The sequence below is a fragment of the Amblyomma mixtum genome, chromosome 1 (assembly GCF_055824585.1).
Source record: "Amblyomma mixtum isolate Tamu chromosome 1, ASM5582458v1, whole genome shotgun sequence".
Lineage (NCBI taxonomy): Eukaryota > Metazoa > Arthropoda > Arachnida > Ixodida > Ixodidae > Amblyomma > Amblyomma mixtum.
In genome coordinates this window covers 67,100,524-67,126,251 of record NC_143012.1, presented here as the reverse complement: position 1 = coordinate 67,126,251, position 25,728 = coordinate 67,100,524, and the positions used below count along the sequence as shown (strand labels likewise).

General features: G+C 46.2%; 1 protein-coding gene across 1 annotated transcript in view; it reads left to right on the top strand.

The window, feature by feature from the left end:
- Positions 1-2,991: 2,991 nt before the first annotated feature.
- Positions 2,992-25,728, top strand: part of Vinc (vinculin) — a 57,699-nt gene continuing 34,962 nt past the window's right edge. The window contains exons 1-10 of the mRNA XM_089551388.1: positions 2,992-3,272; positions 11,183-11,290; positions 12,282-12,453; positions 14,303-14,448; positions 15,792-16,115; positions 16,862-17,080; positions 17,827-18,019; positions 20,630-20,775; positions 23,297-23,389; positions 24,660-24,729. Coding sequence (XP_089407514.1) covers positions 3,216-3,272; positions 11,183-11,290; positions 12,282-12,453; positions 14,303-14,448; positions 15,792-16,115; positions 16,862-17,080; positions 17,827-18,019; positions 20,630-20,775; positions 23,297-23,389; positions 24,660-24,729 — 1,528 coding nt within the window. The 5' untranslated portion in view covers positions 2,992-3,215. The remainder of the gene's footprint in view (positions 3,273-11,182; positions 11,291-12,281; positions 12,454-14,302; positions 14,449-15,791; positions 16,116-16,861; positions 17,081-17,826; positions 18,020-20,629; positions 20,776-23,296; positions 23,390-24,659; positions 24,730-25,728) is intronic.

Sequence of the window (25,728 nt, the reverse complement as noted above, 5' to 3'; positions counted from 1 at the left end):
AATGTCTCGGACAACATATGGGTTAAGAGGAATTCTGCAGTGGAGGGCTTTATATTAATTTAGACCACCTGGGGTTCTTTAGCATGTGCTGACATTGCACAGCGCGCAGATGCCAGAAGTGTTTTGCCGCTACCTAAACGTGGCCACCACGACAGGTATTGAATCCGGGTGCTCAGTTTCAATAGCCAAGTGCCCGAACCTCTGAGACACCATGGCTTTTTATTCCTGATGGCTTATAGACATTGTGGTCAATAGAATATCTTTAATTTGCAATGCTAATATGTTCTCATATCCCGGGGATGTATGTCGGACGATGGAAATGCAACAGGAACTAACTTGTGAAGAAGGCTCCCATGCAAAGATAGATTTAGTATTGTGCCATGTGGCTTTGCTTATTACAGAGCTGCACTGAACAGATGTACCTGAATTCAGTTTCATATGTTGTCAAGAGAAGGCTAAGCTAGTGAGTTGGCTGTTGTGTCGAAAAAAATTTCCAAATTTCTATTAACCATCGTGTCAAAAGGATTAGTTACAATTGCATGAAATTGTTGGTTGTAGTTATAGATGCCAGAAGGGGCTGCGACAGTCCATGGCACGCTTACAGACCACGGTTATTTAACATACTTCCACAGGAAGAAAAAAATAGACTTTTAGAGTTAATTGTGGACTGTAAGCATTTTTATACATCACTAGTACTTGCAGATTACTACAATCCTGCTGTTGCACATATGCTCACACAGCCGTGGGCGGCACATCACTGCAGAAGTTTGCCAAGTGCCCTGTAGTGTCTCTGGATGTGTTTTCCAAGTAAATGCGTGGCCCATAATTCTTCTTCTCATAGTGCATATTTCTTCGTTGAGCCGTAGTTGAGCCTCTAAGATATATTAAAGTGCCGATTGTAAAAGAGGACACGCAGTTATCCTGCAAAGATGCATCATTATAGCACTTGGAGCCCCAGGTTCTCGAGGGCTTTCATTTGTGTTGTCAACTTTACAAAGTGTTAGATTTTTTACCAGGTTAAACTTAGCAGCTTGTTTCCTAGTGGGATCCTATTGATTCAAGTAGCTAGTTTATTAGCACATCCCCTGCGGTTACTGTAAACCGCTACAGCTGATGCAACCAATAGGGGATCTGCTGGAACTGCTGCAGCTTCTGAAACATTACATTCAATTCTGCCTGGATGAACTATTCGTACGATGTACTTTAATTTTCTGCCTTTCTGAAATGTTAAAAAATATTAAAGTAACTTCCTAAACGTTAAGCACGTGCAGAAAATAGCAAAAAACACTTGCAACGTATACATTAAAATGACAGTCATCCTGCAGGACCATGCACATCTGCCTGTAGTAGAAACAAAAGTACAGCTTTAAGCCCCACTCATAAAGCCGCAACTAGAGCAAGAGTAAAGCACTACAATCATATGAAACTCATACACTCACGTTCTATACCAATGCATGTATACCAATGCATGTGGGCTCATTCCTCGATGTATTATGGGTGTTCCACAGGTGTTGGTGGAAAGTACGATAATAAGCAAAGCTCTCTCATTAAATTTCGGCGCTATTACTCATTTTGTGGCGCTCAGAGTCGAAGAGATTTAGCTGCAAGATTCTTTTCTGAAGAATATTATTACCACGCGAAGAAAAAAGCTCAAACATAACAGCAAAAAGATAGTTTGCTGGAACCAGCGCAACGTTCCAACAGAAAACAAGCAAGCACCCTGCTGCAAACAGTACAACCACCAGAAAACCACCAGCAGAAGATCAGTAAGTATCCTGCTAGAACCAGTACAGCCAGTAGATGTCCTGCTGGTTCCAAAAGAAACCAGTACAAATGAGTAGATTCTAATAAACAGGTAACTATTTAGTTGCTTTCTATTTTTGAGTGATGCACAGCACATTAAAAAACGTAGATATAGGCACATGGATTGCGCGAAGAAGTGCTAAATAATTTATAATTTTTTTTTAAATTATGTTGTTTCGGTTTCGATTTCAACTGCCATACGGCGATTGTGATTTACTAGTCGCGTTCTGGTCATGTACATGTAGCATACAAAAACTGCAATATGGTTGCTTTTCGCATCAAGCCATGCTCAAGAGTTGAAATAATAAAAAACAAGCAAGCAATGTTCATATCTACAAATTTTGCGCGCCTGCAGTCTTGTGGCGTGCGTCAGAGGCGCCGTCCGGCGTTTGAAACCAAAATGACACGAGCAAAAAATTCAGTTAAAAATTATTCAACTGCCGTAGGTGTGTTCCACGTCCACAACTCATGCATACCATTGTGCTGCGCATCACTCCAAAGAAAAAATTTGCATCCAAAAATTTACACCAAAAATTCATCGGCCCGATGTACTGGCGTTAGCCTTCAAATGATGACACTGCTGGCTCTACGAAACCTGACTTGCATATATACATGGCGGAGAATTTCAGCAGTCATATCCTTCAGAAAAAAATATTCTGTACTTCAGGTAGTGGTGAAATGTATTGTGTTGATAATTGGCAGTTTTTGCGCCCACGATGTAAGCAAACGCGTGCTGTAGTCCCGTTTGCAGCAAAAGCAAACAAAAAAAAGATGGGTAGGAATGATTAAACCTGCATAAACGCGCGGTCGACTGAAAACGAACGCCCGCGAGCGCGCACTTTTCCATTGAGCGCACACGCCCACGATTCACCACGTAAGGAAAAGTGGGTCACTTTCGCTTTCACCTCTAGGACGTTTCAGCAGTTTCAGTTTCACTCCTTGAGCGCCTTTGCGATAAAAAAACAAGCATCGTATTCAATTTATTTTGCAATTCGGCAAGCAGACTAGACGTAACAGCATTCAGAAGTGCGGAGACGTCGTCTAATATGAAGCAACACTCCATTATCAGGCAACTCGGCCGCGAAACAGGCGCTGCGAAGACAGCACTGAAACCGAAAGGACATGTCGAAAGGCCATTTTCCGGGGGCTTCGTCGCGGCGGCCGCTAGTGGGCGCCACGGTCGGCCTTGCCGAAATAGGCGCTATCTGCCGCTTGTTTTGCGGGGAGCAACGCAGGGCAGGGCGTGTGTGTTTATGCTTGGGACGAAGAAGGCGCTATTATTTCGGCGCTCGACGAAGAACGAGGATTTGCCGCGCACCATTTTCACGGCGTCCCGCGTCGTGAACTGATATCCCGGTCACCTGTCATCCAAGTGCGGTGCGCGCAGCGCCCAGTGATCGCAGCTGAACAACATGCCGGTGTTTCACACCAAGACCATTGAGAGCATTCTCGAGCCCGTCGCACAGCAGGTAAGCGGCGGAGGGTCGTGTTTCCGTGCGAGCTGTGCAGTGCTCGCCCTGCGTGCCGGGTGGACTTGTGTGTGTATACGCCGTCCGACGATACCCGCGCTACGATTTTCGTTACATAGTTCGCGGTGGCGCAGGTGTGTCGGGTTCGGTCCGACTCGACCGAGGTTCGGAACGATTGGTCAGCTTTGTATCGCGAAATTTAGAGTGCTGGGTGCGGTTCCGAGACAGCCGGACGGACGCCTGTCCGTGCTACTGAGAAGCGACCGGGTTGGTAAAATGCAAGCCTGCGTAAAGGCGGAGCCCGGATTACAAGCGTACCCATTGTTCGAGACAAGGGGCTTGAAGCGAAACAGAGCCTTCTGAAGTGCTCAAACGGACTCGGTGGGAATGACATTGGGAGAAATATACATCCTGAGAAGCAATGGCCCGTGTAACAGCAGAGACGAAACGCCCTTGTTTCGCCGTTCCGAGCCCGCCGGGATGCACTGTCAAGACGATTTATTACATAAGTGGTGTCGGGTATCGCACGCGCCGGCTGGAGTGCAAAGCTCGGTACTTTCTTGCTTTCTGATCTTATATATATTTTTTTCTTCTGCGCGTATAAGCCCGTGCCAAATCGTTTCCGCTGCCAAGATCGGGTGTCGCATCTGTCGGCGTATGTCACGGAAACGCCGTTCAGGATTTCCTAAAAGACGTCTGTTACGTGCTACTTGAGTACTCTTGCACAGATATCCCGTGGCCTTGTGAAACCCGCCGGTGTCGATAGTCCACTTTATTGCTTGTTATTTGGTGTCTCCGCTCGAGCGGGATATGTCATCACCGCACAGCGCGGCAGTGCTAGAGCTGAGTCAGCTAAAGTGGCGATAACCGGCTCACAGAAGACTCAGTCTTGCCTTTAAAAAAAGTGCTGAGTCGAATCATAAAAGGAGCGTTGGCTTAGCACTCATCGTTCGATGATATCACCGTCGATGCGTTGGGCGGGGCATTCTGTCGTCTGCTGCTAAACGGTTCGAAACGGAACTGCATGCGACGTCAATCGAATCGAATTCGCTGTCAACTCGACCATTCGGCTTGAGCAACGGTTTAGTCGGGAAAACAGCGTCTATGTGCACAAGCGTAGCGGGGACTCAAAATCGCTCTCAGAATCGCGCTAACAAGCGATCGTTTTGATGAATCTCCTTCGGATAACAGGGTCTTACCTTCACGCACGGTTGCTCGCTTTGGTGACAGGTGTGTGACGAAGTGCTCTGGTGTTTTCCTTTTTCTTTCTTTTTCCGCCGTCTCCCTCTTTTGTTGCTATTTTTAAGCCTCCGCCCCCGTTTGGCGCTTGCTTTAAATTTACTTTCTCGCCCTGCTGCCTTTCTACTGCGAGTGGATTACATGTTCTGATGTTCATTTCACTTTGCAGAAGCCCGTTGCGTATTCATGTTTTTCGTGTTCGAAGTGGTAACGACCGATTAGCAACTCGCTACCTACGTTATACTAACAACAAAAAATCTTCATCGTGTCGGAGCTAGGGGGTCTTAATTGCTTGTTCGAGTTGCAGGGGGTAGACTGCGCGTGGGTTCAGTACGCGGGCGGCGTATGCCATTCGATCATTTCGCTGCCCACGTAAGGAGACGTGAAAAAAACGTCACCAACGCGAAGCTATTCAGCGATGTGACGAAACAGATGCCAGCAGACGATAACAAAACCGAAAGCAGGAGACGTCATGCATACACACACCGTGCAGGATATGCCGTGGGTGTTGGGATTGGGTAACTGCCAAATCCTTTTTAAGGTATCTGCCTCAGTGAATACCAAACTCTGCGTTTGATGTGGGTATTCCCGCTTGTTTCGTGTAGGCATCCGTGCAACCTTTCCCGGGCAACTGAAAGGATTTCTTCACCGTCTGCCTATGGCATCTTACATGGCGTTCAACACGGAGTCTAAACATACGTCAGTTGTTTGTGGGAATGTTTTGGAACCCAATCGTTTCCGTTGGGTGTGTTTCCTTGCAAGGCCCGAGACCAACTTTGGCACGTGTTTCGAACTTTCCGGTCCGCTGGAGTTTTTGTTTGTGTTGGAGGGCTGACATATATTCGATTACCGATGGCGGTAGCTAAAAATACTCGTTTTGTTTCTGTTCGGCTGTAGAATCACATAGACCTAGGGGAAACTGACAGATCCTTGAGGATCAGATTTTAGTAGGTAAGAATTAGATTTGCGAGACGTCAGACCGATCGCTGTGAGCGATCCCCGGGCAGCAATTTTCTTTCGTAAATCGGTTGAGCCAACTAAAAACACGGCTTGTTCAACATCGGACTATTTTACAATACAAACTAAACGACCAAACGTGAAAGGCAAAACTTCACGAAACACGGATTCCAAACGTCACAGTTGCCTAAATTTCATTCATGTTTTGCAGAAATGAAGTTGATTACAAAGAAAAAAGAAAAACATTTTGAGTTGAAGTTTTAAGGAAGTAAATCGTTAAAAGAAAGGTAGAGATGTTCAGTGTCAACGAATTCATGCACGTGAAAACCTTGTCCGTACGCTGAACTCAAGAAGAGAAAAAAAGGATGCTCCACTCGTCTAGCCGCTTATCGGCTCAGCCATTCGTGACGGAGACGGAAGACGTTCCTCGCAAGGGTGCGCCCGGTAATAGCAAAAGAAGCATCCCATAAACTCCAGCGGTATTGAGAAAAAGTAAAGAAACCAAACGACTCCAGTAGCAGACGCTCGCGCGCGTGCATAGCGGAGCAGACCATGGAGCAGACGAAGCGCGGCCGCCATCTTGGAAAAAAAAAAAGGCGCGTAAGTGGCGCCATCTGCTTAGCTGGGTCACTGTTTCCGCTGCGGCCGCCGCGCTAATATTAGAATGGCGCGTCTCGGATTACGGGCCGTACTCGCGGCTTGCCATATTTTCTTCTTTTATCGTGTCAGGGGGGAGGCGCGAAAGTTTGTTTGCCTCCCCCCTTCTCCTCAGGGTACTTTCCTCCTCGCCCACTAGGGCGCCTGGCTGTCGCCCCATGCAGCTTGGGGTGTGGGTGTGGAGGTGCGAGTCATGAGTTATGGCGCAAGGTGATGAATGATTTACGCCCCGCACATCAAGGTGCTCGACTAGCATGTTGAGCGATGTGGCTGGACGCAGTTTTGGAACAAGTGAACATCTGAGTTCCATTGACCCCCAGTGCTGGAGGAATGTTTAGTTGCATAACACAAACACTGGTGCTCGTTACCCTTTTGTGTAGTGTAACATTCATTTGTAAACAATTGGTGAATGCACCGTCTTTTCCGGCATACAATTTGAACACGTTTTTAATCCACAGGGCTGAATTTTAGCTGAAAAAAAAAATCTTTTAACAAGATTGTCTATTCCTGCTACATAGTCTGTTCTCGATACATAGAATTGCTTTGGGCAATTCATATGCTAATTTGGGCGATATTGAAAAAGTAAGTGCTGTATAGTCCACACCTGTAGATAGTACGCAAAGCCCGAATTTTAACTTTTAAAAAGGATTACTGTGGCCTGCGTACCGGAATTAGTGGTACACTCTGCAGGCGCACTTACAATTAAAGGCAAATAGAGCTACTTGCTCGTCATAAAACGAAGATTGCGTTCTGCTTATAGGCATGCTCAGATTTGGTTTTCGCCTGAGGGTACAGGGTACAGGGGTGTTTTGGAGGCAAGTCCTAGCTGTGAGAGGTGTCACGAGAAAGTAACGCTTTATGAAGGACTGTAAATAGGACAAGTCAAGTCCTCCAATAGGACAAGTCCTCGTTGAAACATTGGCTAGAGGACTGACGCTCTTCCTTCCCTCTTGTTGATTTTGTTTTGTAAATTTTCAAGAATCCCATTTTCCTGCCCTCTCTCTGCTGTGGAATAGGTTATGACGAAGTTTGCTGCTTAAAGAGACAGAACACTGAATTTTAAGCACCCAGTCTTTTTGACGTAATGGAAACTTGCTGTCTGAGGTGCTTGATTTCCCAATGGTTTTGATAGAAATGCTGCAGATGATTTTTACGAAGAATTTTTCGATTAATGCATGTGCCTGCTTTCATGTAGGCCAGTGCTGGAAACCATGATCTGCGAAAGTGATGGCGATTGCACTTTGGCAGAAGCAACACACTAAAGAATGATATAAATCCCCCCCCCCCCCAGACAGATATTTGACATGTTTAATATAGAGTAGCTCATTTCGGTTTCCATACCCAAAGCTATTAAAGGTGCACTGAAGAGGAATCTGAAGTCGTCTTTTTGCCGCGGGAACTCGATCTACACGTTCCTAGCATTCTTAGAAACTGCGACTTATTGCCCTGTATGGCCGATTTCCCAAATTAAATCGAATTAACGGCCGGCTCCCGCCCTTTTTTTTTGAATTCTGCCTCGTACGGTGGGCGGAGTCGACCAACGCGTGGAGCGCCTTTCACCCAGTCCCGTGGCGGCTTGCCGCTCTGCCATCGGCGGAGTAATACGTAGTAGTCCGTAGTAGCAAATAGTCCGCGCGTATTTTTATTTCTGCGGGCTTTTTTTGCGGCTATATTTTCTGCGAATGAAACTATTTATTCATGGAAACCTAAAAAACAAAATAAAGCGAAAGGAAAGCCTCCACAGAGCTGGCTGAAAGGAACTTCACGCGTTGGTCGACTCCGCCCATCGTACGAGGCAGAATTCAAAAAAAAGGGCGGGAGCCGGACGTTAATTCGATTTAATTAGGGAAATCGGTCATACAGGGCAGTAAGTTGCAGCTTCTAAGAATGCTAGGAACGTGTAGATCGAGTTCCCGCGGCAAAAAGACAAGTTCAGAATCCTCTTCAGTGCACCTTTAAGGCGTAGTGACGTGCTCCTTGTTGACGAAAGTTTTAGTGGACCATGGTTGCTACGCCATCCAAAAAATACAAAACATAGTGGTGCCATCTAGTGACAAAGGCTAAAAGCACATCTTCAGTGATGCGTAGCAAGCGTTGCTTTTCATGAAAGGGTGCACTGGAGAGATAAAGTTTAATAAAACATGAGGAACATTCCTGAAAAAAAAAACTGCGTTTAAAAAAAAATCAATGATATTTTACCGAGATGTGGCCACGTCGTGTACTGCACTAATAATAGCAGGGTTTCACTGCAAGATGGCATTGTATGCAGTCTTAAATGCCATATTAAAATTATAAATCCTTGTTTCTTCAATATCGCAGTGCTGATATCTCACAATATGAGATACAATATTTTGGTTCCCACCATAAATTCTTGACATGTTTTGGTCAGTGGTCGGTCCCTTTAATACACTCAATTTGAACGTGGGCTGAAGGCAAAATTTCTAGGTGTATCTTTATGGAATGGTTATTTAAGTGGAGGCTACTGTACGAAGGCAGCACTGAAAAGTGCTACAGAAATGTCACATTTATAACAGAAGCCACATGCACTGCTTGCTCTTAATATGGCTTCCACTTGTCTAGTATACAGCTGGTTAGTAAGCTAATTACACCGAATGTTAGTGCTTGCATAGCTACTGATGGCATCATGCTTTGTACTTCTGAAAAGTTCTCCGACCTCTGTGAGCCTTTTTATGTAAATTTTCTTTTTTTGTACTGCCAGCTTCTATTTTGAGACCCTTGATTCAAACTTACATACATATTAGCCAACAGAACGTTGCTCAACTACGTACTTAAAAGTACTTATCTCCTTTTCTTATCTGTCTTCATCTTGTCCTCTGCACTTAAACTAGCCATTGATGTAACTTGTGTTAGCAACCCGCTCGCGGGTGTGACCGTCCTATGTCGAGAACGCCTCGTTGCCCAACTTTCAGCGCAGGGGCTCTCGGAGAGTGCCCGTGGAAAGACGTGGGAGACTTTGCAGAAAGACGCTTGTACACTCTGCGAGGGAGACTCACTTTCTCAGTGCCATTAACACGGAATATCAAGCCGTAAGGCGTTGTTTAACCTCTTTTGGTGGTGTCACGGCCGGTTTGGTGCATCCTTTGGATTCTAGCTGGGAAGGCATGTGGTCACATGGCACACGGAAAGAGGGAATTAAGAAGGGCTTTGCATCAGAAGCAAGTTTGAACTTGTGCACTGACTCTGGGAATGTTTCTGGAAGTAGTACTTGTTTCCCTTCTAGATTCTTCGAGTGCTTGTTCATGCATGAAACCATTGTTCTCGCATGTATGGGTAGACCTTAGAGGTCTTGTTCTAGTGGTTATCTTTATGCCCATAATAGTATTCATTTCCTCCTAGAAATAACGAGCCAAGAATGAGAAATAGCTTTGTGAAGTGCCAAGGCTCTTGGTACTTAAGAAATTGATTTGTTTAATGTGGTTCACATTACTGCAGAAAAAAAAAGTTCCAGCTGGGAAATGCAGTAGCCGGGAAGTGCGTATGGAAAAGATGCGCGTCATTATTGTCTGCTGCCTTTCTCTTTGTACAGTGTGGACTTCTCTATGATTAGCAAGGCCTTATGGTCCTCACCATCGTTCTCATGGGCAGGATGTCTTAAATGCCCCACGATGTCTGTCTACCTGAACAGTTGTTAGTGGATGTGTATATAGTGCGGTCTTTTGCGGTAGCTGCTTTTGTCCTACGTAATCCTTGTCTGTTGGAACCTAGAAATTGCGTTTCTAAGCTGCAGGTGACACGGAAAATGCTAATGACACAAGCATGTCTCAGAGCCAACCCACGTGACCGCATCTAGTCTGCCGTGGCATAATTTCGTTTTCGCGCTTTCGGCTGTGCGCGCTCGCGCAGAAGCGCCGCTTGAACTGCACCATCAGCTGCAACAAGGTTCACGCTGCCTATAAGTGTGTTCGGCATCGATGCGATACGGCGGAAGCCACTGAACACAGCGGCCCAGCGCTGAGGAAGTCCAGGGCTTGGCTTTGACCAGCCAGCCGTTGCTCTGAACGTAACCTGTCAGAATGGCGGCGTGGGGTAAAGCAGAGTAGTGCAGTGACATGAGTGTGCGGGAAAGCTTTCACAGTTGCGATGTCACAGCCGAGTCTGGGATGCATGGGTTTCTATAAGAGCTTGAACGGTACCTGCGCACGAAAACATAGCAGCCGGGAAAACGCATCGCCCGTGTATGTAGCACCAAGGCTGTACTGTATAATGAAGATAGCTAACCACAATGTACCATGCTTTGTCCACAGTGGCTGAAAGTTGTGCCTGCTACTCCAACAGTTGCACACCATTGGAGTTGCCATCCTTGTATGCTCTTTTCATGTAGGTGGGGAAGCTGTTAAATTAATTTCAGCATATGAAAAAGCGGCTTGCCTTTACAGTAGTGAGAATGTTAAATATGGAAGTATGTACCATGGGATTATTGCTCTTTTTAGTTTGTCAATGAGGAAGATGATTTTCCAGTACATTACGAAGATGCTTCGCAACAAGTGAAAAGTTTGTTGGTGAACTACAACATAGGCTAGCAGCAAGCAAGCACTGTTTGATAATATTTGAGCATTTGCCTGCCGATTGTGAACACTTCGACGATGGCTCAATTCAGTGTTTGTCATTTGTATAGAGGAATCCCTCAAGGTGGAGTAGGCTTGTAATCAGGGAGTAATTACTCATTTCCATCCACCCAAGCGCAGCCATACGGCTACAAAGGAAAGCTATACAGCTTCCACAGAAACTTCTGGTTTGGAAGCAGCAGGAACAGCCTCTGTGGAATCTGTATATATTTCTTTTGTAGCCGTAAGGCTGCACTTGGGTAGATGCCAATCAGTAACTACTCTCTGATGACTAATAATTCAATTTGGATCAACTAAGACAGATAAGTACTTTCTGTAACCTATGTTTGCTTTCATCTTCTGATGTGGGCTACGATGCATGTCTCTTCTTTCCTGTCATTGCCTTTTAAGTAGGCATTTAATGGAGTAGGATTAGAGTGGGGAATCAGGGTTGTCTTTCTGACCCGGATCTTTGCATTGCGTTCCCTCCAGGTATCTCGGCTGGTGATCCTCCATGAAGAAGCTGAAGATGGCAACGCCATGCCTGATCTGGAGCGCCCCGTCAAGGCGGTCAGCATGGCCGTCTCCAACCTCATCAAGGTTTGTTGCTGTGCCTTCCTGACTGTCACACCACTACTGCGTTTATCATGTGCAAGCCATCAGACTGCAGCTGGTCTAAACAAGCAGCAAGCTTGGCTGAAAAGAAATGGCTTATAACACTTAGAGCTAACGTTAAGTGTTCTACATTTAGATGATAAAGTTTGTGTTAAACTTTGGACAGTGAACTTGTGGACAATTTGATGAAGCTTCTCTGTAATTAGATGAAGTGCACCACAAGAGAACAGATGAGACAGTCAGCAGTTATGCCTGCAAGTGAGTACCAGATGGAGCGACAGACTTGGAACGAGATAGGCGGCACGTAAAGCCTGTCGACTGCTCGGTTTTTGCTACAGAAAGTGCAAGTTCTTTGCGTTCGTGTGGAGGCCATTCTCCTGCCTGCTATGTCGTGCTTTGTCTAAGCAATCAGCTTTGCCCTTGTACAGTACAATGAAAAGGGAGAAGTGAGGCTTTAAGATTGAGATTGCATTGCCCGGAAGTGAGTGATACGTGTCACTGACAGGAAAAGAAAGAGGAACTTGTTAGTGCACGTGCATAAAATAGTCTGTAGCAGCAGCATGGTTGACCACTGCTAAATTGATTTGCCGACCAAGTGTGCGATTGTGGCACCAGTGATGTGTAAAGTTGAACTGAGGGACAATAATGTTAGAGTGCATGAGAACAGAGATGCCAGAAATATATCACTCCAAGCAGTGAAGTAAAGTACTCCCATTATGTCAATGTAGATTTGGTGCACGTGTGTGATGCATGGATATTTGCCGTCACTGAGCATCCATGTGCTAGCTAGTAGGTGCTGCAGTCATTGTTTTCTTATGTCTCTGCTTACTTTGTAACAAACTCTGCATTTTTTTTTTAATTCCCCCTACATTAATGTCTTTTGGCGAAATGCAGGCATCCCAACAAACCGATGGAAAGGGATTCCCCGTTCAGTTGAATTTGGTGTGGCTAAACTCTCCTTGTCCTGTGTTTCCAGGTGGGGCGTGAGACAATCAACAGCAGCGATGACCAGATCCTGCGGCAGGACATGCCGGCTGCGCTTCAGCGGGTCGAACAGTCGTCCAAGCTGCTCGAGGAGGCCTCGGCCATGCTCAAGGCCGACCCCTACTCACAGCCCGCCCGCAAAAAGCTCATCGAGGGAGCCCGCGGTGCGTGTCACGCATTGTTTCACTTGTCACTAGTGGCTGTCAACTTGTAATGTCAGTGTGAGAAACATTATGATAGTGGAAGCTAGCAGCTGTTGGCGCCAAGAGCAGTGTGAAGAAAATGCCTTTCTGTTTGAATTCTGTTTGAACCTTGGTTTGATTTATGGGGTTTAACGTCCCAAAGCGACTACGGCTATGAGACACGCCATAGTGGAGGGCTCCGGAAATTTCGACCACCTGGGGTTTTTTAATGTGCACTGACATCGCACAGTACACGGGCCTCTAGAATTTCTCCTCCAAAGAAATTTGACCGCCGCGGCCGGGATCTAGCCTGCGTCTTTCGGGTCAGCAGCCGAGTACCATAGCCACTGAGCCACCACGGCGGCTCTGTTTGAACTTTGTTTGGCAGGGTAGTGACTGCTAATCCGGATCATGAGAGGGAAATAACTAGAAGAATAAGAATGGGGTGGGGCGCATATGGCAGGTTCTCTCAGATCATGAATGGCAGTTTACCAGCATCCTTCAAGAGAAAAGTAAAAAACAGCTGTATCATCTTACCGGTACTCACCTGTGGGGCAGAAATGTGGAGGCTAACAAAGAGGGTTCAGCTCAAGTTAAGGACAACGCAGCGAGCTATGAAAAGAAAAATGATAGGTGTAAGTTAAGGGATCAGAAGCTGGCGGAGTGGGTGAGGGAACAAACGCGTGTCAATGACATCCTAGTCAAAGTCACGAGGAAGAAATGAGCTTGGGCAGGGCATGTAATGCAAAGGCAAGATAACCGGTGGACCTTAATGGTAACGGAGTGGATTCCAAGAGAAAGCAAACATAGCACGGGGCGGCAGAAATTCAGGTGGGCGGATGAGATTAAGAAGTTTGGGGGGATACGGTGGCCGCAACTGGCAAAGGACAGGGTTAATTGGAGAGACATGGGAGAGGTTTTTGCCCTGCAGTGGGTGTAGTCAGGCTGATGATGATGATGAGATGTCAAATTTTGTTTTCTCAGAGGCCGCCAAATTTGTTTTAACTTAGCTAGTGTTTAGAGTGACTGGTCTGATGCAGATGATTCTGTTTATATCTGATTTTTTTTTTGGCGGTGCACTTGTGAAGTTGTCGCTTCTTCCTCCTACGTGGAAACCAACCAGTGGTGGCATTTTATTCTTACTGCTGCTATAGATGCCATTGCAATCTGATAAGGAGTGGAACAGCTTCTAAATAAACCCAGAAAAGAGCTAACAACAGTAGTTTGTGGTCTTTTTGAGTAGTGAAGTTATATTCTTACGAAAGTGGACACGTCCAAAGTTGGTATGGTAAAACTGCAAAATGAAATGATGAGCTGTACGTCACCGAGTTCCTTTCATACTATGTTACTGCAGCCTGGCTTTTATGTACAGTTGGGAACAAAATTTTGTGGGATGCGTATGCATGCACAAAAAAAAATTACCGCATAGAAATAAATTTTTCATGTGTGCTCCTTGTTTTGCAGAATTTTGTCCCCAACTGTGCATAGCTGTACAGGATGCTGTATTACACTGTGAAGATCTTAAATATTTTTGCATGAGAGAGTCTTACATGTATAATTGAAATGTGTGCAAAGGCAGCATTCTATGATATGACCTCTAGTTCCTTCCTTTTTGATGAGTGGCATGGTTTGACTGTGTCCTGTGAGAAAAATAAGTATTTCCAACATCATTTGCATGGAAAAGTAGCGGAACAGTCGGGTATTCTAATTCTTAGCTTGGATGCCTTGCTGTCTCCGAACTGCCTCAATGTAAGAATCGCTTTTATTTATGACAAAACACACAACCACATAAAAATACACTTTAATTTGCTTTGTGGAATCGCATCCTCAGGCATCCTGCAAGGGACATCAGCCCTGCTGCTCTGCTTTGACGAGTCAGAAGTGCGCAAGATCATCCGTGAGTGCAAGAAGGTGCTCGACTACCTGGCCGTGTCCGAGGTGATCGAGTCCATGGAGGACCTCGTGCAGTTCGTCAAGGTATATATGCTCTCTTCACAACCTGTCTACAGGTTTCATGGATTCACATTTCTGTGGCATGTGGCAAAAACTAAGCATGGGCAAGCTGATAATAGCTTCTCTGCAAGCTTTTCATTTGCATAATGCACATCTCTTGATAGCACGCTGCTCACGTAGGCCTGGTATTTGTGCTGGCGTTGCATTTGCCAGTAACGTTGGCTCACCTTGTTTCATAGGCAGGTGAAAAGTGCGATGAATTCTCATGCCACCTTCATCACACATGCACTACCTCATACTGTTTCGTTGTTGAGGAACTGACTGCATATGTCTCTTCACCGCATGTCTTTAAAGTAGCCTGTGAGTTTCTGAATAGTAATTCTTATTGCAGGAATAATGTCTGTTAGAGCGACGGTGTGGCTGCTTAAGCAAAGATTAACAATGGAGACACTAGGGAGTGAGATGATGTTGAGAAGCTGAGTAAATTTTCTAGGGCATCACAGTCACGGCTGACGCAAGACAAGAGTAATTGACTGTTACAGGTCATTGAGAAAGGGGTTCATGCAGTGGGCAGTCAACGTCGCTCGTAATGGCAACAGATAATTTTTATTGCGAACTTAATCAGCAACTGCAGTTGTCTGTCTCAGACATCACAGTCATGCCTGACGCAAGACAAGAGTAATTGACTGTTACAGGTCATTGAGAAAGGCTTTCATGCAGTGGGCTGTCAACGTCGCTCGTAATGGCAACAGCAAATTTTTATTGCTAACTTAATCAGCAACTGCAGTTGTCTGTGCAGTCTGATTAGCACACCTCACTGGGCAAAATCAGTCAAGTCCTCATTGACAGTGCTCTCCACTGGTGACTGAGAAGCGACTGCCACTTGACTGCCATGTGACTGACCCGTGACTGACATGTGACTAACACATGACTGAGCAAAGAATAACATTGGAGACACTAGTGAGTAAGATGATGTTGAGAAACAGTAATTTTGCTCGGACATCACAGTCTTGGCTGATGCAAGACAAGAGCAATATATTGTCATAATGGCATAATGGCATAATGTCATATTGTCATAATGGTCGCTCATAATGGCAACAGCAGGTTTTTATGGCGAACTCAGTCAGCAACTGCAGTTGTCTGTGCAGTCTGATTAGCACACCTCGCTGGGCAAAGTCAGTTGAGTCCTCATTGACAGTGCTCTCCACTGGTGAGTGGCACGTAACTGCCACTTGACGGCAACTTGACTGCCATGTGACTGATACGTGACTAATGAGTGGCTGATGAGTGACTGATGAGTGGCTGATGAGTGACTGATGAGTGACTGATGAGTGGCTGATATGTGATGGTATGTGCCGAATGTGCAGGACATGAGCCCGTGCCTGACGAAGGTGTCACGGGACGTGGACGCGCGGGAGAAGGAGCTGACGCATCAGGTGCACCGGGAGATCCTGGTGCGGTGCCTGGACTCGGTCAAGGTGCTGGCGCCCATCCTCATCTGCAGCATGAAGATCTTCGTCCAGATCCTGGCCCAGTCAGGCAAGGGGGTTGAGGAGGCGGCCGAGAACCGCAACTACCTGGCGCTGCGCATGACCGAGGAGATCAACGAGATCATCCGCGTCCTCCAGCTCACCACCTACGACGAGGAGGAGTGGGACGCCGACAACCTCACCGTCATGAAGAAGGCCCAGGTGAGCATCGGCCTCGCACAAACGACTTTCATTCGAGGGATTATGGAAGCAGAAAGTGTGATGGCCACTGCAGCGGTATGCAGATAGCCTTAGCTTGTTTTGGCTGAAGCAAGTGTTTCTCATCAGGCACAGTTGTATCCATGTTCTTAGAGAGCACTTGATTTGAAGACGAGTAATGCAATGTAGACCTTAAGAATGGGATGCAACTCTCGGACGTTTTTCTCTTGTACTGCATTTGCTTTTCAACTGGCATTCTCATGGTACCGTGGAAGCTCACACAAACTATTGCAACAGATGTGTTTTTTGGTTTACTGGAGTCTAATGTCCCAGTGCGACTCAGGCTATGAGGGACGCAAAAGATGTGTTGTTAGTAGTTGCCAATCCATTATATTTGAACTGGCGGCTTTGGTGTCGCATGATTTGAGAGGATGTTCAAAGAAAATGCACGAAAACCTGTGCCAAGCTTATTAGTGTTCCTTCACTTTGTTCAGCTGGTTGGTTCTTATCACTTGTTTATTCTTATAGGTAAGGTTAATTTGATTCGTCTTGAATTGCATGGCTTTATCTGGTCACCCACTAGTAGGGGCTGTGAAGTAAGGAATATTCTCACGTTCGTGCTGCGTGAACTGCAGCTGCCGTGAGCAGTGGTTGCAAAGTGGTGGAGCCTTTCTGCCATGCATGCTTAGTGAGGCAGCATAAGCAAAATGATCTCTCTCATTATAATGTGTTTTTTTTTTCTTTTCCAGAATGCCATTGCGGGCAAGATCCAGTCTGCGCATGACTGGCTCGAGGACCCGACAGCTGTCACTGGGGGTGTGGGTGAGAAGTCGCTGAGGCACATCCTGGACTACGCCAAGCGGGTGGCCGACAGGTCCCTGCCCGCTGACGGGGATGCCATCCGCAAGCTCTGTGGCGACCTGGAGGCCATGACTAATGCCCTGTGTGAGCTGCGCCAGGAAGGCAAGGTGAGGAGCACGGTCGTTTCGTTCTCTGGCAACTGGGCCCTTATTCCTTTCCGTTGCACAAATTGCTTTTTCATTGGCCTAGCTCATTGTGGCTGTTTTTGTGGCGGTAACTTCACATGACTGTTAATTAGTATTCACTTGCACCAGGTGTCGTTCTTATAGGTTCTCACACAACATGGAAGAATGGTAGGTCAAGTCATTTGTTAGAAGCTGCCGCGGTGGCTCAGTGGTTATGGTGTTCGGCTGCTGACCAGAAAGACGCGGGTTCGATCCCGGCCGCGGCGGTCGAATTTCGGTGGAGGCGAAATTCTAGAGGCCTGTGTTCTGTGCGATGTAAGTAGACGTTAAAGAACCCCCGGTGGTCGAAGTTTCCGGAGCCCTTCACTTCGGCATCTTTCATGCCTGAGTTGCTTTGGGACGTTAAACCCCAGAAACCAAACCAAACCATAAACCAAACCAAATCAGTTGTTAGAAGTGTGCAATACCAAAGAAATGGCATGAAAGGCCATGAGAATATAGAAGATTGCACAAAGCACTGATTTTGAAATGATGGCTTGCTGGAAAACATAGAACAATGTATACCCTTGTCAAGTGACTTGCCTGTGTCCATTGACATTCAAAACCAATACATAACAACTGCAGTGTGCAGCAAGTGGAAATTTGCTGACGCTACTTCTTTTCGCAAATTTTTCCTGAGGCTGTTTCTGGTTGGTTCTCCCTAACTATGCTGTCCTCATTTGCTGCAGGGTGCCTCTCCCCAGGCGCAGTCGCTGGCTCGCGGAGTGGGTCTCAAGTTACGTGAGTTGAACAACCTTGTGAGCCAGGCCATCACCAATGTTGAGCGTAGCGGCATCCAACAGTTGGCGCACACTGTGGGCGGTCGAGTGGAGCAGGCACTCAAGTGGCTCGTCAACCCCGGTGTCTCGGACAAGGGTCTTGGTGAGTTTCTTGCCAAAACAACTCCCTGCTGTGCACAGAGGGCGCCACTTCTCATTGCTTCTAGTTTCTCTGCGTTACACCGACGACGCCATAGAACCAGTAATTGCGCATATAACAGCCGTCACTGTAAAAGTTGAAAGGGCGTTCACATGAAATGATAGGATTTTTTACTTCAGCTATGTATGTAAGGGGGTGCAGAAAAAAGTGACTGTAGGATGTCTGGGGGTTCAGTTGTAAGATTATTTAACTGTAACAATGTCAGTTGAATGGGTTATACGGCTCATTAGGGGGTCATTAATGGATCACTTGGCTTATTAACAGTTGTGTCGTTTAATTGTCAGCATGACTAGTGATGACATTGTTTCATGTAGATGATGACTACAAGATCTCGAAGGGGCCTAGTTAGTTTACGGTGTGAAAACAGTTGTAACTCTAACTCAGGTTTTGGTGGCTTCAACTTCACCTAGCACTGGAAATATTGCATTGGACAGCTCAAAACCACTCTGAATGACTCTAAAGCCTGTGGAATACTGCTTTTCTTAGATCATTATAGCCTCAGTTGTGTGGTTGGCTATCTGTTTGCTGTCAAGAGAACTTGTTTAGAAGAGGGCGTGATAAAAAGCTTTAGCAGTCTGCACAGCTTTTCTTTGTGGCTCTTTTGCTCACTGCTATTTTAATTGTAATTATTAATGCAATAGCGCACCAAAACTCTGCTTCTGTCCACCCCTGCGAAATTCGTTGATTGGTCGAAAGTCACATGACCTTGTGATATCATCACAACCTAACCACCAGGTTGCGAGCAACCTAGTTTCTAGACAGCAACCTAGACACATAGAGAATTAAAATCAAAAAGCAGAAAAAAATGCGATACAGTCGACGATCGATTTTTCGGACCCTCTAGGGACCGCGAAAACGACCGAAAAATTGGGCAGTCCGGAAAATCAAATTTCACTGAAAAAATCACGAACTTATTACCAGTACACTGGAGAAAGCGGTCAGTTGTATTGCACACATTCTAAAGCTCCTCATGGCTATATTTCGCCATGCGACATACCGTATAAACGCGTATAAGGGCCGCACTTTTTTTTTTCCCAGATTCGAGGGCCAATTTTTGGGGTGCGGCCCATACACGCGATGTGCGAAAAAAATTATTTTTTTAAAGTAAAAACACACCAACCAGGGAATGAGCGACATTTATTCTACGTTCAGTCGTCACTCGCGGAGTAATTCGACTCTTGAGCTGGTGCACGCTCATCCCAAAAGAAGCTGCGCAGCATGTCCGCTGTCAATGCGTAGCCGTTGTTCGGAAATTTCATCACATAGAGGAGCAGCTCTTCTTCCAGTTCGGGAAACTTGCACGGCTTGCCTCGGAAAGCGCGCTTTTTGCAGCTTGTGTTTCTCTTTAGGTTGCACCATCATCGGACGCACTTATCGGCCACGTTGAATTTCCTGCCCGCCGCACGCTGCATGTTCGAGAGCTAACTCCCAGGCATGTAGCTTAAGGTGCTTGCCCATCGCGCTAAAACTGCAAAGCTCGGCGGCAGCACGCGAAAGCCAAAATCGCAACTATTACAGCGAACGCGCTAACACGCCACAAAAGGCTGGAGCTGGCGACATCGATGCCGATGTGAATAGCGGCGAAAAAAGTTGATGATGATGATCATGACCTCAGGCGCCATCCATAGACGGCACTTGGAAGCTCCTGTGCGCGCGCGTCGCCGGAGCAGATCGCGGAGGCCACGGCGCGCACCATGGCCGCTGCGATCTGCTCGCTCGATCGCGATCGAGCGCTCCACGATCGTATTCGCTTTCCGTATTCGGGACAAAAGACTCGGCACAGATGAGTTCCGTGAACTCAGACTACGGTTCAAGTTCGTGCGGCGGAAGACATTCAAGAACAGTACGAATTCGAAAACACGCGAGCGCAATGTGCCGACTCGTGCAGAATTTCAGTGCCGCAAGTTAAGAGGCTCCCTTTAAGCTTGAATTTCGATTTGTTTGATCAAGTTTTCGATCTCTCCTGCAGTTTGAGTTAATGAGGTTCCACTGTACACATTATATGGCGGCTTGGGTACTGGCGGCGAGTGCGAACGAGGTCCGAAAAATCGAGTGGTCAGTTGCGGTGTGTCCGAAATTTCAAGCGCTCTTACACATTGGCTCTATGGGCCATGTCTCGGTGCTGGGAAAAAGTCCGAATAATCAAGCATGTCTGAATTTTCGGTCGTCGACTGTATATGCAAATGTCGGCACCGTGGATACCTGCATAGCGGATACCTGCATAGCGGATGCCTGCATAGTGGATGCCTGCTACTGCAACCAGCAGTCCAAATATGGCAGTAGATGGACCAATTGTTGCAATGAAACTGACGCAAACACAGAAGTTGCAGCAGAAGCTGCAACAAATGTTAAATCTAATCGTCTGGTAATTCTTAAGCTAGTGGTTAGTATAGTTAGTATATTAGTATTATCGTTAGTATTTTTCTTGTTCTAAATGTACTGAACATTGTGGGGGGGGGGGGGGGAGGTTCAAGTGCTGCTTGTGTAAGTGACTGAGAAAGAGCACACTTGTTGCTCTCTGGCTGACGATCCGCCACCCTCTGTTGTGTCCAGGCGAGCATGCCATCCAGCTGACGGTGGAGGAAGGACGGCGGACTGCAGAGAGCTGCCCGATGCCCCAGCGGGCGGAGATAGTCCAGCTGTGCAACGAGATTGACTCGCTCACGCGCAAGCTCAAGGACCTCTGCAGGCGGGGTCTGGTGTGTGCTGGTCACCCCACCTAGTGCATCACTTTCGGGCCTCATTTTCTATAATGTCTGTGTGCCGGGAAAGGTCTTTGTTTAACTCTTTCGCTACCACGAAAAAATGCACAATTTGGAGTGTACTGAAAGAAAAATTTTTTTCACAAGAACTAATACAACCAGCACATATTGCAATGCATGAAATTGTAGCTTATTAGTTACACTTCTGAATGAAACAAACAGAAGAGTTGTGTGTGCAAAAGTAAATGAACATTTATTTGTGAAATTTGCTAAAAACACAAAAAAAGTATATAGCAAAAACAAAAATTACTGGCTGCACTAAGCCCGAACTTGATTAGAGGAAAACTGGAATATACAAACTGTTGCACATGCTTATAGCTGTCGTTATTCACAGTTTCAGCTTTGAGAAAAATTTACTGCACTTTCCATGGCTTGTCAAGTCAGGGGTCATGACTGTGGTGCCACTGTGAAGAGCAATCAGGGGTGAAGATGTGAAGCAGAGGTAGACTGACAAGGGCTTCACATAAGGTTTTATCTTTGTTCCTCCCTTGTTCTCTGATAGCCGAGCTTGCAGTTTCTTCTTTTTTTCATTATTTTCGGTTGGTGTTGAATGGATTCTATGGGAGGATTGGGGGCGTGGACTTCTTTTCCCTCATCATACTTGAAGATTTCTTGAATGAGCTGCTCCCTGAAAGCTAGCTGATAAAATTTGGCATTTTAGGCAGGCTCTAAGACATCAGGATCGATAAAATAAGTTTGATCGATGTGGTTCAAAAGCCAGGACACTTTCCAAATCTTGCCAATAGAAGCTGCCGCCACTGAATCATCCGGGTTCGTTACGTGCAAGAAAAAAAAAAGCGAAAAACCAATTTTGAGAAATTATTTTTAATGGCAGAGGGCCAGAATAGATTATTCTGGTATTTCAGTAGAGATACAGTCGTGGCAGGTCAACAATTCCAATGTATATGATGATTCCAATGAACATCAGAATATCGAACAGATTCACGTCTTCCCATGAGCCGTCACGCCGAATTTGCTGAAAATCTTCATCCATGCATACTTATTAGTGTTTCCACACACGGTCTTCATCATTTCTGCCGTGAAGACCATCAAAAAAAAGTCGAGAGAATCTCCGAGCGCCGCTCCGCAGCGATGTGTCGATATGGACGCCTAGCTGTCGTCTTGGTTGAAAAACGCGACGCGACCTTGAGCATTTGGCAAACTGTCTTCGCCATACGTTGTCAAGACCCTGAAGCACAAAAATAAACCACTGTCATCAATTACAAACCGTATGCACCACAGAAAACACACAGCGAACAAAAACAGAACTTACATGCAAGTACGCGCTGACGTTCCAGGCTCCCGAGGCGAAGTCTCACTGTCGAAACCGAAATCTGATGTTTCTACATTGTTGCCCGACTAATAACCGCTGCTTTCGTCGCAAAAAACGAAACCGAAACCGGCGGACGTGCTCGGTGTCAGCTTTCACTTTTGAGGAGCGCGCGGCTACGCGGACGCCATTTTCTCCGGCTGACGCTGCTGCGGCCGTTTAAAGTTTTATTTTTCACGGCGCCCCCTCATGTCAAAACACTGAAACCAAGGCTGCAATCGAAAGAGCAGTTGTTGAGCTCGCTAACTAGATGGCGTAGCACGTCCACGACGCTCCAAAATTAGCTTTTTTTGCGCGGGCGATTTGAATCGATCATATGCGAACGATAGCCTATGGTGCGGTAGCGAAAGAGTTAAGGCTGATTGTGCTGGGTGGAAATATACACTTACTGCTGTTAGCTACAGCTGTCATGTTTTAATGCATGCAGGGTTATGCTTGTAAAAACAAGTTATGGGAAGCAGAGCAAGCAAATAATAGCATATCCTGAGTGTCTTTCTCCTCACTTCCTTGATAGAGTTCGTTCTATTTGTTCTTCTGTTCCTCCAAGCTTCAACTAGTCAACGTATCTTTTTTGCAATTTTTGAGACAGTTTGCTGCATTGTGGCGTCTGACTGAATCATGTACTGCATGATTGACAAGCTTCACGTGTAATGGGCGTTGTATGATTCCTAGCTGTGTCATGTTTTCTATCTGTTGTTTTAGTCATGGATGAGGTGTTGTCATAGTACATTCGAACCTCGTTATAACGAAATGATTTTATAACAAAATAATGGCTATAACGAAAGAATGATGATTCCCCTTGCAAGCTCGGTCAGTACGGGCTATAACGGAGCTCGGTCAGTACGGGCTATAACGGTCAGTACGGGCTATAATGGAACAATACGGGCTATAACAGAGTGAAGTAATCGGAGAACCCCTTCAACTTCGTTATAACAAGGTTCAGCTGTAAACCAGATGCATTGCTTACTTTTCATGCTAGAGCGTTCACTTTCACTTAGATTTTGAAACTGTGTAGTCAGAGTGATTGTTAACCCTATAACTATTGGGGTTTCCATTCCAAAGTCTGTTTACCCATTGTGCAAGCTTTCTCATTCATGCATCCTCATTACATTCTCACTGTGGCTGCAGGGCAACTCCCCTGAGGCTCAGCAGACAGCACGACTGATCTCGTCCAAGCTCCTTGAACTCAAGCACAAGATCCAGAAGGCCCTCGTCAACAGGGTGAGCAATTGCCATTGTGCGCAGCTTGTGCGTAAAATGTTATCCCGTGCAGTTGGACCTTGATTTAATGGGACCGTGTTTGGCAAGTAGCTTGAAGCATATATAGGTGGGGCCAAAATACCGCGGAGCATGCGTTGGCATCTGAAATTTTCTTACGTGCTCCATAGAAAAAATGTGATGGCTTCTTGGGCTCATACCTGAGCATGTGTTAGTGGCATGTGTTCGGGTATTAATAAAGTACTTCCCAATTTTCGCTGCTCTCTAAACACGAATACACCTATATGGGAGTAAAAAAAGGAGTAAGCTGTTCTCTAGAGCAACCCCTTTTGTAAAAGGGTGTGCGCTAGAGGACAATTTTACTCCCTTTTTACGCCTGTCTGCTTAGAGTGTAGGTAAGGCATGAGACGAGTTCCATTGTGCAAGCTCCATGATAGTTTTGGCTGGACTCTACAAGGGTGCAGGTGCAGTATTTGCTGACATTAAAATTGTGTTTGTTTTACAGCGTCGGCTGTTATAGCCAGAGTGAGAGCTCGTCAGCGTCGTCCACATTGGTCACATGACCAATGTCATATCGCATCGATCACATGACCTCTCATGACATCAGTCACATGAATAGACAGACGTACTTGACATTTATCATGTGATGTACTGGCCACATTAATCTGTCATGTCACCATGCAATGGGTTGCATGACTGTGACCCTACTCGTACACCACCCCGCCGCGGTGGCTCAGTGGTTACAGCGCTCAGCTGCTGACCCGAAAGACACAGGTTTGATCCCGGCCGTGGCGGCTGAGTTTCGATGAAGGCGAAATTCTAGAGGCCCGTGTGCTGTGCCATGTCAGTGCACGTTAAAGAACCCCAGGTGGTCGAAATTTCCGGAGCCCTTCACTACGGCGTCCCTCATAGCCTGAGTTGCTTTGGGACGTTAAACCCCCGATAAACCAATAAACCAAACCTACTCGTACTGCCCCCCCCCCCCCCCCCCCCCCCCCATCCTCTTCCCTCTCAATAAACAGCTGGCACTGGCACTCTGGTAGCATTATGTGAACATCCTGTTCAACAATTTCTGCACGTTTGAGCAGTTTGTGCACACCTTCGTGTTGTGTATTACTTTCCTCTTTTGAAAACTGGCTCCTTTACTGCCTGTTTCCCCATGTTCCGATAATGTGAAGTTGCTCTGTTCTTTGAGAAAGATGTATTGCGAGCTAGGCCGCCAGCAAATCTGCACGTGTTTTAGATGCATCGCTGATCTTATTCGTTGCTGCAGGTGGTCGAGGACTTCATCGACATCACCACTCCACTGAAGCAGTTCACCGAGGCCGTGCATGCTCCCGAGGGTAAGGGCAGCCACCAGCTGGTTGTGTAGTATCTTTTCACTGGCTTCAGCTGAGCTTACAATGTAATGATTAGCCAGATCTATAGTTCGTGTAGAAATGAGTTCTGTCTCTGTCGTGAAAACTTCCCCCATTTGCAGTGAAGCTGAGCAAACATTTGAGCTTTACCAGTGCGCTTAAACTTTGCCAAATTAGCATTACATTGTGCATGCGTAGTCCTACTGTACGGATTCATTCACAGTAGTTTCGTGTGTTATTGGATCTTGTGCTGATACATTATAACTGCCCTATTTTGATTTCATTTTCATATTGGCTGAAATGATCAGCTGCCGATGGGAATGCTGCATTGCTGGTTTCTTGGCACAGAGGGAAAGTGTAGGAAGGATAGGCCTGCATCTGAATGATGGCTAGAGAATGGCAAAAAGAGTCTCACATGTCATTAAGACTAAGCTGTAACCTCGAAAGTATAATACAACAGCTGTATGTTACCGGTACTCACCTATGGGTCAGAAACGGAGGCTAACGAAGAGGGTTCAGCTTGAGTTAAGGACAACGCAGCGAGCTATGGGAAAAAAAATAATAGGTGTAACATTAAAAGACAAGTAGCGGGCAGATGGGTGAGAGAACAAACACGCATTAATGATATTCTAGCTGAGATCAAGAGGAAGAAGTGGGCTTGGGAAGGGCATGTAATGCGAAGGCAAGATAACCGCTGGTCCTTAAGGGTAACGGAGTGGATTCCAAGAGAAGGCAAGCTTCGCAGGGGGCGGCAGAAAGTTAGGTGGGCGAATGAGATTAAGAAGTTTGCAGGGATACAGTGGCCGCAACTGGCAAAGGACAGGGTTAATTGGAGAGACATGGGAGAGGCCTTTGCCCTGCAGTGGGTGCAGTCAGGCTGATGATGATGATGATGTAACCTTGACAAAACATGCATGGCTTAGGACAGTGGCTAAAATTACACCATGCTTCACATTCACTGGTATTGTGGAGGCATGTCATTGC